Raw genomic sequence first — 15395 nt, 5'->3', positions numbered from 1 at the left:
TTAAAGTCTTTCCCTTCCCGTATTAACCTCCCAGCAGCATCCAGCAGGTTTCTGTGCTGGACTTTAATAAACCTCTTTTCCTCAGGACGTACTGCGAGACGGACATCGACCCCGGCCACCGGAAATACTCTCAGCTTCAGGCCGCCATCCGCTACCTGCTGGGGAAGGAACCCGACCTCGAGTGTAGGTTTTTTTCCCACCCCTCCTGAAGAACCTGATACACTGCTAGGTCTTCTGTTACATTATATGACAAACCCCTGGAAAAGGTCCTGGAAAAGGTCCTGGAAAATGATTTCTTAAAACCCCGATTATGTCCTTCCTTACATTTGTCTCCACCTTTTTAAATCACGTATACGTTGATGAAACTGTCTGAATCTGTCTCAGAAGAGAAGTTGTTGCTCAGAGTGACAGAGTTTAAAAACGACCTGTCCGTCGCCTAGGTGACGAGGTGTTGCTGCAGCAGACGCTGTTTGACGCCGTGGTAACGGCGCCGCTGGAGGCCTACTGGAACGCCCTGATGCTCAACGACAGGTGAGACCCGACACACTTTGTATTTTAGTGTCTGAAAAAGGGTCAGTGCTTGGATTTAACCTGTGAAACCATTTTTATAGACTTTCTCCTGTAAGTTTCACAGGATTTAAGTTATAATTATGGTTGGAAATCCTGTTTTATATTTGGATATAAATGTAACTATTGATGAAGAGGCCAGACAAGAACATCTTCTTTAAAATGACATTTTGTTTAAACACCAAAAACTATTTATCAAATAGATAATATTCAATGAGACCTCGCATCATTTCCATAATTTAATGGTAAACAAGATAAAAAGTCATAATACAAAAAAGAAGTCTTGTATTTGTGTTTCATGCTGATGGAATTTAAAGTCTTTGTACAATACTACTCTGGGTTAGACTGATATATGTGAACATTTACATGAATTATTGGCCCTTAATTCTGAAATATTTCCTTGAAAAGTTCTTAAAATGTATCCTGACAGAAGGAGTGGAAACGCTGCATATAAATGAATAACTGCTGTAAAAGAAACACTGCTGTTGAGTTTCTCTGCTGCGACCTTCGTAAATAAAACTGTTCCTGTTTGTGACATTATGAGCAGAAGAAACACAACAAGCTTTTATACAGATAATTAACTTCTGTCATCTGTCTGTGTGTCTGTCTGTCTGTCTGTCTGTCTGTCTGTCTGTCTGTTGTCAGGGTGGAGCCGGGGCTTGAGACCGCCTTCCTCGGTACTCGTGCCGGCCTGATGAGGATCGTGAGATACGCAGGAGTTGAGACCAGAGTGGCAAAGTAAGACTCACACCAGTCAGTTCAGTTTGTCTCAGAGAGCTCAACATCTGAAAGAAACAAAGACAAGAGGATTATTATTATTATTATTATTATTATTATTATTATTATTCATGCAGGGACTGTCTCTGCTGTCCCTCATTCATTTGGTCCCGCTCACATTTGGAGCCGATCAATACAAACCGTTCACATCTGCTGTGTTTGGTTTGTTAACTTACACACATCACAGGTTGATAACGAGCACCACCAACTTCAGGGCTTGTTTCTGGCCTAATGATATAAATACAAACATCGAGGAACTCCAGTTGGATAAATCAGGAGTTCCCAAACTTTTCCCTGACGAGGTTCTTAGTATCGTATATAGTATATGTTTATTTCCCTCTTTTGTGAAATGTCTTTAAAGCCACATTGACAATATACTGTACAAATGCAACACAAACATCTGAATATATTTCCTTACTTTTATTAATGCAATCATTATTACATTTGTATTTTACATATTTAATAATGACATTAGATTTAATAATAAATGGACACTAACTAGCCAGATGCCAGCAAGTGCTAACTCACAATAATGGGCACATATTTGGACGCGTTATTGAATCTAATGTAAGATTTTAAAGTTTTTTTTTTTAGCTTGCTAGATGCCAGAAAGCTAGTTAAAATACCCCTTTAAAATGCTGGCAAGGTGATGTGATGGATGATGTTTAGACTGACAGGCAATTAGAGAGCTGGACGTGATGAATAAGATTTCCATATGTTATATATTATTATTTACTATATTTATTTATTATCTATAATAATAATACAACACAAAAAGTCAGGATTAGTAATTTATTTTTATTTATTTATTTAGCAGAAAGTAGCAAAATAAGAGTCTAAGACCCCACAGCATCCCCAAAAAGACAAAAATAATTGTCTGCTTGACAAATTCTCATCAAAACTGATTATTTTCCAGCACTTTATGTTTCATGAACTCAAGTTGATGCTCATTGGCTAACAGGAAATAATGCACCTGGCTCCCTATAACTTGTTGTTGTTGAACTTCAACAGACGGTTTCTGACTCCTGTTGATAAAGATAACCTGTACACCATCGATCACTTCCCTCTGTGGTACCGTCTGGCCGTGGAAAACACTCCTGGAAGCTTCTACTACTACCCGGTCAACGACAAAGGTCCGTGCCGTCAGCCTTCCACCTCTCTGTCCTTTTATCTGATGAGACATGTCCCAGATCAGCTGATCCCGAGGTTTATTTTCTCTCCACAGGAGTAAAATACATCATAGCGACGACAGCAGTGACGGTGTCATCTGAAGGAAAGACGGCGATTGCTGGAGGTGAGTCACCGCTGCAGCTCTGATTCAGAACAACATTCAGGCTTTAAAATGTGACTGTGGACCTGATGTGATATTAATCTCGTCTGTGGGAAACTTTGTGGCTGTTTTTTATTATTGATTTTGCTCGTTGATTTACTGAAGACCACAAACTGTATTCTGTAGTAGGTTACAGCTTGTTTGCACCAATCGGTTTGTGGAGTTGCGTTTTAAAGCCTTGAGTTTGGTGTTATGGTCGTCACCATGACAGTTTGTTGGAGCCAGCCGAGGTCACGTACTGCAAGTTGAGCTGCTCTCATTGGCTGCTCTTGGTTTGGAAACAATGGCGACTTGTCTGCTCACACAGGATCTGGTATTAAACAGTAAACAGTAAAATGTGTTTGTGAACAGATTTCAGGAGAGAAATAGTCAACAACAGAATCTGGATCCATATCTGATCAGCACTGTTTGAGTTTAGTGTGTTGAGCTGGACGGACTCACTGAGAATGAGCTGTCAATCACAAGGTAGCCCCGCCCTAAAGCATACCCTGCTTTATGGTCTGTTTTACTCTAAATGGGACCATCAGTTACTAAATGAACATCATGCTGTATGGAAGAAGACTGAAACTAGAGACTGAGACCAGAAACTCATCAGGAAACTGTTCACTGAGCTCATAAATCAACTGAGAAGTCGGCTCATTTCCCCATAAGACTGAATGGTAACTGCCCCCTGCTGGCCGTTATATAGACTGCAGGTTTAAGGCTCTGTACTTTATTTATACTGTCACGTGATTCAGATGAAATTGAGATGGAGGGCAGGAAGTGAAAAGCAGAATGGATGAGATGGAGGATAGTCTGCTAGTTTAAACAATATTGGAGAAAAAGATTCAAACAGAAAATCACAGCATACGTTGGATGTGATTCAAAGTCTTCGGTTCCCCGTCAGATAGCCGTCTGACAGCAAGGTAGATATAGATTGTTTAAAATAGGCTTCGTCTGGCTTCCGTCAGTAGTTTGATGAATGTGGTTTCAAAGAAAAAAAACAATTTAGATAAATATAGAGTTTATTATCTCCGGCATGATTAACAGTCCTTGAGTTGTTTCTTAGACAATGTTTCATGTGCTTATCACAAACAGTTTGGACTAAATTAATAAATAAAACACATGGAAGTTACAGTTAATGTGGGCTGATAGGACACACGCTTTCAGACAGTATCTCGTACTTTGCTATGTTGGGAATAATTGTGTGTTTGAGCTTGTTTGTGCTGGGTTGAAAGCTGCTGTAGCTCAAAGCTTGGCCTCTAGGTGGCAGTACAGCTCTACTATTGTTTGAATGCAGTTTACCTCAGTGATGAAGCTGAAAGCAGCATTTCCCTGACAGCAGCAGGACTCTAACACGGTTTAAAGTGTCTGTTATTTGGAGGGAATTCAACAGGGCTTTCACCTCAACAGAGGTACAAAGAGCTATCTCTCAAAGTCGGGGTGTTAAATATAACATAAAATACACACAACTGATGAAGAAAAAGACAATTTTGTGCAGAAAAAGGAGAAATATCACATTTCACAGATTCACATTTGTACTTTTGGAGCTTGTGCTTGTTGGGCTCGGATCCAAACAGATTGAACAAAAAGGTAGTTTCATATTTCTAAAGAATAAACAAAAACACAGATGAAAGGAAGTCGAGGTGCAGAAGTGCCAAACAGCAGCTTCAGAGGAGTTTAAAAGCTGGCTGAGGGATGCAGCGCAGGGAATAACAATTCACAGAGCATCCATACATTAAAAGAAGTGCTGCAGCATTCCAGTTTCACTGAATCTAGTCCGGTCCATTAGCTGTACAGTCAGTCCCCGCCCAGAGCAGCACAACCACAGAACCGCAGGGTTTTCCTCTCCAGACGTCGTCTCCTCAGTGACGAGATCCGAGGAGCAGAAGCAGCCAGAGCGCCCTGGAAGGATCTAAAACCAGTAAAAAGCGGTGGGTCAGAAGCTGCTGATTCGATACCCGTGCACGATGCCGCAGGTCTCTTTGGGTGGCGAGTCCTTCGGTGAGGTCGGTGTTGACATTTGCCCGTCCTCAAGGTCCGTCTCGCCTCCGGACTCGGCCATCAGAGGCTGGCCTCGGTTCTTCATCTCCCTCTGGTACCGGGCCATCAGCGAGGCGTAGACGCAGCCATAAGTTGCCGCGACCACCATCATGACGCACACTGTGCCACAAATCACGCCCGCAACTATTTGCGTTCCGTGCGCTCGGCGGACACTGACAGGTCGGTAGCGCTGACGAACACATTCGTCGTTGCTGCTGACCCGGCCGGGCGGGCATGGAGGCCGGGTTGCGTAACCTGACGCGCCCTCCTTGGTCGGACTCTGCAGGCAGTAGCTGAACATCTCTGCCGGCACGCTGCGGATGTCCCTGCCCTTCAAATCCCCCGGGAGACTGCACTGCATCGCATCTACCTGCCCATCTATAAAACAGACAGAGGAGCGGGAAGGACAGGGAGGGAAGAGATGAAGTGGAGGAAAAGAGGAAGACAGAAACAGGGAGAGACAGGGGAGGATTGAGAGAGATGGAGGTCATTATATTCTTAGATGTCTTTGCTCAGCATGCATCCATCCTGCATAGCGGAGATTAATTGCTCCGATTAGACAGCTTTTGAAGTACAGACTCAAAATACAAAGTGATTCGCTCCGGTACGGCCTTAAAGCACGGAAAGCCCACTGCCAAAACTATAAACTTCACAGGATTTGAGATCTGGAGAGACCTGCTCACCCCTGTAAATCAACCACTCCATCCAGTGCTTGAAGTCCCTCAGCTTGCAGTCGCACTCCCAGGGATTTCCCGCCAGCTGGAGGTGCTGTAGCCCCAATAGGGGCTCGAAGGTGACTCTGTCAAGGGCCACCAGCCGGTTGCTGGCCAAGGAAAGCCAGGCGAGTCTCGGAAGTGCATCCAGTAGGCCCTTGGGCAGCCACAGGAGGCCATTGGAGGACAGGTCGAGCCTACGCAGGTGCCACAGACCCTTAAAAACCTCCTTGCTCAGCCCAATGCTCCCTTGACTTCCATTCAAGCCCTGGAGGACCTCTGTGGTGTTGTTGGGGTCAGAGGTCACCAGGCGCACCCCGAGGTAGTTAGCAGAGAGGTTGAGCCAGCGCAGGCTGCTCAGGCTTGAGAAAGCTCCAGGCAGCAGGGTGGAAAAGTGGTTTCGGGAAAGATCCAGGAGCTCCAGGCTGCTGAGGTTGGACAGCTCAGTCGTGCCCATGGAGGAGAGGTTGTTCTGGGGTAGGCGGAGGATCAGAGAGTCCTGGTCCAGCAGCGCTAGGATGGGCGTCAGAGAGAGAAGGCCGACAGCAGAGCAGTCAGTGGTGTTACCGTAGCAGGTGCAGACACCAGGACAGCCGTGGACCGAGCCCAGTAGTCCCAGTAGAACCAGCACCAGACTGGACAGGGCTGCACAGACTCAAAGACATGAGAAACAAACAGAACGACATTATTTAAACTTTAAACATTAACCTACTTAATTATTAGACTATAACTTAATCTGTGAACTTGAGCTCCTTTCTGTTCACTGAAGTTTGTCTCATGTAACCCAACCTCTGAATCATGGAGCTCAAAAGTCAGAAAGATACAGAACTGGAAATGTGAATGTGCTGTTTTTGGGAATATCCATGTTGAACATATTTTTGGTAACTCCTTTTTATTCCATGAAGAAAATAACAGAAAGCAAAGCTGAACCTCTTGTCTGCTTCATTTCCACCTGTGGAGTCTATTAATGGAAGCAGATTACAAACTATATAAACTACAGAATATATCCTATCTCTCTCAACGTGGATAAAAGCCTCAGTTAAATGTCTACAGTGTCAAGGATGAAGCGTCCAAACTCACCCAGACTCTCCAGCTGACTTCGTCCATACCGGTCCAGGTTCTTCATTTCTGTCACATTGACTCTGCTCCGGGTTTAAGCTCTCATCCGGCTGTCTTCGCTCTCTGCTAGTTTACACCAACGTCCGGCTGAGGAGAACGTCCTGGAAAATGGAGACAGAAGAAGAGATGTTACTTCAGGAGAGTTATGAAGTTAACAGTAGTCAGTCAGAGTTGGGGTTACTGAGAAACTCAATTTATTTAATGACGTCATACTAAATGCCACGCAACAGATTAATACTCTGCCAAACCACAAAAAAGTAGAGCAACCTCTGGTTACCAGATATATTTCATATTTAAGATCTACAACTAAATCACACATCCTGTTGTACTAATGGCCTACATGTGTCTCTGTACAGTGGCAGCAACTCTAGCTGGGCAGCCAGCGTCAAGCTCACAGATAAGCACTTTGCATTTCCTGTGACGACTACTTCATAATAAAAGTCAACTTGTGTTTCGCCAGTTAAATACTTTTAATGTGAAGCTGCAGCAGTCGGAAATGTATCCGTTTGCTTTAGCAGTAATTTCAGGAGCTGTTCAGATGTTCAGAAAACGTCAGCCGGGCCTTTTATCCTTTTATACTCGGCAATTGAAGAGGTTGTGCCACTGTCACGCCTGTCGTTACTAAGCAACCAAATCTTCAAGGCAAAAGTCAAAACAAAGATACATGGATTACGAGCACCCCTTGCAGTGGCTTTACTGCTCCATTTCTGAAGAGTCTTCAGTTTGTGACCTTTAAGCAGGATGTTGTTACGTCCTTTTCCACAAGTGCTGTGGAGGCGATTGGTTAATTCTTGTCACATGACCTATGGTGAGGTTTCTTCATCTTGTTGCGCCATGGACTCGATTCAAAATAGTGTGTTTGCGTTTGCAAAAGATGTAACATCTGAACAGCCTCTCTGAAAGTTACATATGCACATTGCAACTAACTGAACACTGCTTGCGTCTGTATTTGATGACCTTGGAGTGAGTATGGGCTGTGAAGTGGGAAGTAGAAGCTACAGTGGCCGGGAAACTTGCAAAAACCATGAAAAGCCCTTATCTAGAATCAGTGTTTGGTATGTCCGTTCTGGGTTACTGTAGAAACATGGCTGTTCAACATGGCGGCCTCCATTGAAGGAGACCTGTCTGTATATAAAAACATCTCGATCTAAGGTAACAAAACCCAACAATTGTTATTTTCCGGTGATTAAACACTAATGAAAACATAACTTAATATTAAATTTATAATAGATAGATCCTCCTCAATGTTACACACTGAACCTTTACTGACTCTGACTCCTCTTCACTACTGTACGATAACGGATAATCCCTTTTGTGAGCTGTGTTTTAGATTTACTTTGCTCTCTTTCAGCTGTCACGCTGGCTTGACTTTGATTCATCTCGGTGTTAACAAATGAAAGATTTACTCGTTCACACTCGCTTTGCACTTCACATCTGCTCCGGGGATTCAAATTGACGATTTTCCTCTCAGGAGCCTGTCTCTCAAACCTCTCAGCCGCCATGAAGAGTGCAACTCGATGTGGAAGATTAAGTGTTAGTGTTTCGTGTGTGCTGATTAAAAAACATCAACAGCTTAGTCTCTGGCAGAGCTGATCTACAGTATATTGGCATTACAGGCCGGAGTTGCACCGTAATTCACAGCGTTTCGTCCTCAATCCTTTTCATTCTCTGCCTCGCTTGGGGAGAACACACAAGGAGCTTCATTATGAAATGAAATAATCCTCAGTGTTTCCATCCAGCAACACCAACACCGGAGGAAAAGTCGATGCCAACTTCTATCTCCTGAACACCCACTCCTGTACGCCGCAGATACAGTACAGCGTCAGCATTGTTTCACACATACAATCAAGAAAAATGTTTTGTATTTTTTGATGATTCGTTAGTTTTTAATTCACTCGTTGATATCTCTGGCAGTTTGGGGCACTCAGATATGTAGGGAGGGAGGTGGGGGGGAGTATGCACGAGAGATAAAGCTGCAAAAGTGCTGTCACTCCATCATCCGTCTGTGGCTGCTATATAGAGCCAGAGAAACACTGCCTCAAGGTCTTTCTTTTGTTGCAGGTCTTTCTTTTGTTAAGTTGGCACAAAGATGCCAGTCACTTTGCTGCGGACCGCGTGAGGCGGGAAGGTGCCTCCAGGCCACAACTGACATTACACAACAGGAGAAATTACAATACGGGTAGAGGAGGGAGATAATGGGAGGACATGTGAAGAGACGCAAATGTGGCTCCCATAGAATATCTGACGTCACTTCACATCATCCAGAGGCTGAATAGAAATAGAAGTGCAAAGTCAGAGCATTAGCTCCCAGATGATAATCACAAGTAAATCCTCTGCATATGTAAGGAGGATAATGTAGAGCAAGTACTGATGCTCCGGGTATCTGCAGGTTTTTCTCAGCACAAAGAGTTTTAACGCTTAAAAAGATCTTTACGTTCTCTGAATCGACCTCTTCAATTGCGGTCATGTAAATAATGACTCTTCTCAAAGAGACTAAAGCCTCTCTCTTATATTCTTTAAAGAGAAAATATAAGATGCACCAAACAAATCTGTGTGCCGAATGATCATAAATTGGAAGCATGTCGCCTCCCAAACGCACTATAAGGGCAGTTTTTGTGCCTTGTGCAAATACCCGTGGGCACATGGGCAAAAACTGGAGACATGCCACCAAAAAAAGACTGTAAGAGGAATTTCAGAAGCAGTTATGGAAATCACCACTGTGATGAAAAAAAAAGATTCTGTAAGTCGTCATAATGAGAAAGGGTTGAGTTAGGGGAAAATCGATTTGAAATTGCCTCAGCGAGTCTAAAATGTACTTCAACTTTATGATTCCACCTTAAAAACATGCAGACAAAAGGAAAAAGGAGTGAGATCAGTCAGAGCCTGACCTGCAAACGTAAACAATTATAGCAACAATGGTCAGAAAATGCTCCTATAAGTCAGCATCAGACTGTTATATGTGTTGGTTCCGTGGGCGCCGACACCAACCTGTGTTGTCCTTGAAGAACGAGAACTTGTTGGCTGGTTTCAGGTCCAGTACGGGTGCAGCGTTACAATAACATGCTCTGTAACTCAGATCCGACGTTGAGTGACAGCTGTCACATTAGGTCTACTACAGCAGCGTGTAAGAGGATGAGCGTGGACTAGAGTTTCTTATGGAAAAGATGACCTCCGACCACTCTCGCTGTCTGATGGTTGTAACAACAGATGGACACTGAATCCTGAAACAGGAGGACGGATTTACAGGAAAAACACGATCTCTGCTTACATAAATCCCACAGACGGAGCGGAATAATAAAAAGTCCACTGTGACAACTTCCTTTAGAGACTTTTACTTTGGGAGTACAATATCGTACGCCTTCAAAACACTCCACACACCCACCGCTGCACGCACTCATGTATAGCTGCGAGGCCGAGGACCAAAACAAACGTAGGGGTTGGTATGTCATCTTCTGTTTATCAAGAGCTGAAGTTGCTCCTGGCTGCCTTTCTGCTGTTCACCATCTCTCTCCTCATTGATTCGTCTCTTTGAGCGTGCCCTCCTCGCTGCACTACTTGGCGTCTCTTTCTTTGGACTCGTGACTTTTAAGAACACCGCAGAGAGCGTAGAGGCTGCCGGGTGTAGGTCGAGGACGTCACATTCACCTAAACTCAAACTTTACTCGGCAGGTTTATCAGTAAAATACAGTCCACCAATATTCCCAGGCCGAGGGAAATCAGGGTGATTTCAATACATCATACTGTATTGTGCATTTTATTTGAGGGCGTAGCTGATGCTTTTATTTAGAATAACTTATAAAATCTCCCATCAACCTCAGCTGTACTTTGTGTTTACTGCTAATTAGCAAATGTTAGTTTGGCAGCATGTCATAAACTAAGATGCAGAAACATAGATACCTCAATGGCCGCCGCTTTGTATCAGAAAATACTTCCACAGTTACAGAAATTGAAGAGAAAAATGTCCTCAGTTTCTTGGTGTTTATGGAGATTTTGGAAGCAAACAGACATTGAGGCAGCTTGTCAAAAGCGCCATCAACCAGATTAGACCACCGCCCACACAGCAGCAGCAACGGGTCACAGATTAAAACTATAGTTTCAATCCCTGAGTGGGACAGATGCCTGTTTGGGAGTCCAGATGTTGGACCAATTGGACCAGTAAAAACCCCCTCGAGCCTCCGACGCGCTCGCTCTCCATTTTTAATGTTGCGTCGTCATCGCACATCTGCTGCTGCGACTTTCTTTTAAAGCACTTTGACGAGTCCTGTAGTAAATACACAGTACAGGCTTCATATGTCAGCTGATAACCTCTTAACCACTGAGGCTACTCATGACGAGGAACAGATATGAGAGCAAGGCGGTATTTCTGGCAGGCTTTTTGTCACGCTCGATGGCTGCAAAACCCACACGAGATGTTCTGCGGCAGATCTTTTATGTCTTCTGCTGGAAGTCGTTCGAGCGTCTATAGGTCGAGCTCTTTTGTTGGCTCGTACTGGTGTTCGTGCTTACATTGCCTTTATACAAATTTAAGGTGTAGTTCAGTTAGCATGACTGACGACATGTCTGGTCACTGGATATTTTATAGGAATAGGAGGGTGTATTTGAATAATCGGAATTTTAGGCCTTTTAAAATGTCATAAATGTGATTTTGAAAGGTTTTTTATTGGATTAATTAATTGTATAAAGTAAGTTTATGTCCAGTTTAATTTATAATGGTTTTTAAAGTCTTATATTTAACCTGTTAAAACCTATAGATATCAGACTCCTGGATGGCAGTGAATGGGAAACCCCCATAAAGTTTATTATATTTTCTTTTCCTTAAATAATTCAGACTCTCAGCAGCTAATTTTACTGCTCCTCTAACTGACGACGATGGCAGCAATCAGTAACTCCAACCCCAAAGCATCCCCTCAAAGAAATGCTAGCGATCTGCTTTTTATAACCTTTTTCATGGCTTTCCAGACCGTCGGGGGATTTAATGTTTGAGGGTTGACATTGTGTTACAAAAACTGTCAAAACAGCCACTTTCGTACGTGGAGAAGTGGTGGCTTATTATCTCGATTTAAAACTCCGCTGTTTGGATTTTGTCATTGAAGTCCTGCCGATGTGATGTTCCCTGCTTCATCTGCAGTGCATCGCTCCAGTTTTCTGGGCTCTAACGTGGCGTCCCACTGGCTGCTTAATGGCCTCTGACAGGCAGCCCCCCCCCCCGGCTGCACTTTTCCTCCAAACAGCCTGAGAACGAGGCAGCTGAGCGCTTGGTCCAAAAGGCCGAGAGCACAAACACACTGCAGCATCCACACTGAGGCGGGATGAGCGAGGAAACCACAGAGAGCAAGTAAACACTGAACGCCAGAACGCACACACACAAGCTCACTCCTACATGCTTTTAGACTCTATTAAAAGCACAGATATGCACTTATGCACAACATGGCCAAAAGTATGTGGACAGCTAAAGATTCCACCTATACGAGTGTGTTTGAATGTTTTATTCCAAAACCACCAGCATCCACTCCTCTGGTTTAAGGATGTCCACCACGCTGCAGGGAAGTCGTTTTTGGGAACAGTTTGGAAAAGGGAAGGCAGATGATTGGATGAACCGTAGAAACATGGCGGCACAGGCGAACGTCAACCAATCAGATAAACGAACTATATAACCTAGTCAACCACAAGAAGTCAAAAGAAGAGAAAAACCTTCAGTGCCGCTCTTTGTTAAGTAAAGAAAGACTCTCCAGTTCTGGTATAACTGATGCTAGCAGCACCCACGCTAACCTCTTTAGCAGCCACCATTGTTGTTTAACGAAGAGCATCTTGTCACTGCGTCACACCTAGCGCCCTCTCCCTGTAGCTGCCAGCACTTCCTCAAAGGACGCTGATTGGTCCGCTACAAGTGTGGCCACAAAAGAAAGAAAGATAGATTCATGCGTGATCTCACGAGTCCGGCTGCCATCACTGACGTTGGTTGATCAGGTCTGACTCACAGTTGGTGTTCCAGTTAAGGTCCGGACAAACCAAAACAACGTCTAAGAACGAGCAGGGACAAAAACTGTTGCCTGCATGTTGGCCGAACAGCGAACGACCAACAAGTTATAATAACTCTCCATACCAGCAGGTGGCGGTAGTCTGCATTCGTCTTTCAAAGAAGAAAACCAGAAGACTTGCAGATATACACAAAAGGCCTATGGATGTACGTTTGCAACTGCTTCCAATCGAGAAATATTTGCGTATTTGAGTGATCAGAAGACCTGAAGGTAAAGAATTAACAAAGTCAAGCTCACCTACTGTTCTCGTGAGCTTAACAGCCAATCAGCTGCCACTGATTCAACGTGCTCATTGTGCTGGGAAACCAGAGCTGAAGACACTGTGTGGTATTACAGCCATTGTCAACGGTACAATCTTTCATCTCAGTAGCTGCTTGTACTGATGAGCTGCACTCTCCCTCCTCCCGCCTCCATAACTGTCGATTCTCAGTGAGTAAAGCCACCAGTTAGTTAACATATCCGGCTGAAAGTGGCCAGTTAACAGGGTCACTCGTTAACCCCAAACACTGGCGGGTCACGGGACGCAAATGTCACAACTGTGGAAAATTATTGAGATAATTAGCAGACCAGTTGTAATTTTCTACCACAAGATGACTGCAAATGTTTCCAGAGCGAGTGAGACTGTGTGACCTTCTACTGTAAGTTGCTGTAATTCTGGAGGGATGCTGCGTAAAGTCTCTTCAGCTTTCTCGTCTTAAAACACTGAACGTGACGAGATGATGTATTTCGTTGTTGTTATTATCGTAACGACGAGCCCAGAAGTGTTGGATGAGGTTGAGATCAGGGCCGGTCAGATTCTTCCACAACAAACTGGGAAAACAACTTCCTTTATGGAGCTTTGTGCCATTGTCATGAAACAGGAAACTGTTCTGTAGCATCTTAAATACAACAATTAGTGGATTGACAGAAAAGTAACTTTTGATCATTTTAAAGTAATTTTTAAAGCAACTTTTCAACTATAGTTCAGACAAAACGAGAGATTTTACGTCATCTTGTTCTCGAGGAAACAGGGATGAACATTTTATAAACAAAACCAATAATCGTGACAATAACCAGAATTGATTTATAATGAAAGTAGTTGCAGTACACTGAAGCATTAAGATTTCCTTTAGAGGCCCGAATGGGTAAAGAAACATGTATGTGCACAGGAGTGTCCACTTACTTCTGGCCATATAGTGTGTACACACAAACAGACACACACACCACACACACACACACACACCGCTCACCATCTGCTCTGCTGCTTTAAGCCTCCAAACAGAGAAAGAAGACAGAAACTCTTCTCCTTCATCTGCAGCGTTCACAAAAAGAAGCTGAAGAAAAAAAAAAAAACAACAACCTAAAAACCAGAATCTGGATTCGTCCCAGAAACCGAATTCTGGTCTTCGAGGGGAACCGGTCTCGACTTAAAACGCCAGGAGCTCGAATTCCCTCGTAGAGTTTTATTCCGGATCAAACACCGCTCGTCATCCTCCTCTTCCTCCTCTTCATCCACATTGCTGCTCACTGATCGTCTCAGAGCTCCGTCCAACACACACACAGCCCGCTGACTGAGGACGAGCGAGCTTCTGTGTGTGCTTTAGAGAGAGAGAGAGAGAGAGAGAGAGAGAGAGAGCTAGAGAAGCCACATGCTGCTGCTAATGGTGTGTCCTGTGTGTGTGTGTGTGTGTGTGTGTGTGTGTGTGTGTGTGTATGTATAAAGTGCATTAAAGCAGTTTGACAGAAATAGTAACAGCATAGTGTGTTGCAGCTGCAGGCTGAGCGTTGAATGAATGAAGATGGAGAGAGAGAGAGAGAGAGAGATACCCTTTGTATGAGAGAGAGAGAGGCAGTAATGGGCTGTATAGTATTTCTTTGCAGCAGCAACACACACACACACACACACACACACACACACACCTCAATTTGAGTATAAAAAAATGACTGTATGAGACATTTTGTGCCCCTCACTGCACGCAGGAAGTTAGGGTGGGGGCTGCGTGTGTGTGACTCCGCCTCCAGCAGAAAATACCCCAAAGTACCCTCACCATGTTTGCTGCCACCCTGTGGTATAACTGCACCACTGCAGCTTCCAGAGATGTTTCAATCTAAACCGAGTATCAAATATAACGAGTCATTACCCCTATCGTGGCGTCACCCAATGACGTCGCCATGTTAGTTTTTGTGGTTGCCCTCAGTTTCGACTCGTCCGTATCAGGAAACAATGGCGGCTCTCCTGCTCACACAGGATCTGGTATTAAACAGAAAACAGTGAAATGTGTTTGTGAACAGATTTGAGGAGAGAAACAGTCAACGACAGAATCTGGATCCATATCTGATCAGCACTGTTTGACACTTTGATCTGAGTTTGGTGCGTTGAGCTGGACGGACTCACTGAGAATGAGCTGTCAATCACAAGGTAGCCCCGCCCTAAAGCATACCCTGCTTTATGGTCTGTTTTACTCTAAATGGGACCATCAGTTACTAAATGAACATCATGCTGTATGGAAGAAGACTGAAACTAGAGACTGAGACCAGAAACTCATCAGGAAACTGTTTACTGAGCTCATAAATCAACTTCACCATAAGACTCAATACTATCAGACTTGTTTTTAGCCCGCTGCTGGCTGTTAGACAGAATGCAGGTTTAGCTTTAAGTCCAAATCATAAAGGTAAGGTAAGGTGTGTAGGCCCACTGTTGTTTCTCCTACACACTGGTCCTTTAATTCCACTCCGGCACTGTGTTACAGTATATTGCAAAGTAACGTCACCCAGTCTAATAATGTGGCTGCTCCGGCCAACTGGCACTGTCTTTCATCCTGAATCCAAGGAAACGAGATGAAAGTAGAA

At 44.0% G+C, this 15395-nt stretch overlaps 2 protein-coding genes across 4 annotated transcripts in view; one reads left to right on the top strand and one right to left on the bottom strand.

Annotated features, from left to right (window-relative positions):
* Positions 1-15395, top strand: part of LOC127352591 (voltage-dependent calcium channel subunit alpha-2/delta-4-like) — a 68868-nt gene that overhangs the window by 32719 nt on the left and 20754 nt on the right. Inside the window, exons 23-27 of the mRNA XM_051381112.1 lie at positions 86-183; positions 441-531; positions 1213-1305; positions 2356-2477; positions 2570-2638. Of these exons, the coding sequence (XP_051237072.1) occupies positions 86-183; positions 441-531; positions 1213-1305; positions 2356-2477; positions 2570-2638 (473 nt within the window). The remainder of the gene's footprint in view (positions 1-85; positions 184-440; positions 532-1212; positions 1306-2355; positions 2478-2569; positions 2639-15395) is intronic.
* LOC127352563 (leucine-rich repeat and transmembrane domain-containing protein 2-like) lies at positions 3661-14273 on the bottom strand. 3 transcript variants are annotated; one of them, XM_051381053.1, is made up of 4 exons: positions 13796-14273; positions 6490-6629; positions 5380-6054; positions 3661-5074 (listed from the first exon to the last, which is right to left on the bottom strand). In XM_051381053.1, the coding sequence occupies exons 2-4, from the start codon at positions 6533-6535 to the stop codon at positions 4593-4595; spliced, it is 1203 nt and encodes a 400-aa protein (XP_051237013.1). In that variant the 5' UTR covers positions 6536-6629; positions 13796-14273; the 3' UTR covers positions 3661-4592. The 3 variants fall into 3 exon arrangements, with proteins under 3 accessions (XP_051237013.1, XP_051237011.1, XP_051237012.1); XM_051381051.1 differs by having other exon boundaries at positions 5380-6063; positions 13796-14271; XM_051381052.1 differs by lacking the exon at positions 13796-14273 and adding an exon at positions 9517-9745 and having other exon boundaries at positions 5380-6063.

This window comes from Dicentrarchus labrax, unplaced genomic scaffold (assembly GCF_905237075.1).
Source record: "Dicentrarchus labrax unplaced genomic scaffold, dlabrax2021, whole genome shotgun sequence".
NCBI lineage: Eukaryota > Metazoa > Chordata > Actinopteri > Moronidae > Dicentrarchus > Dicentrarchus labrax.
Note: the sequence above shows the minus strand (reverse complement) of the source record. Positions and strands in the feature narration are given on the sequence as shown.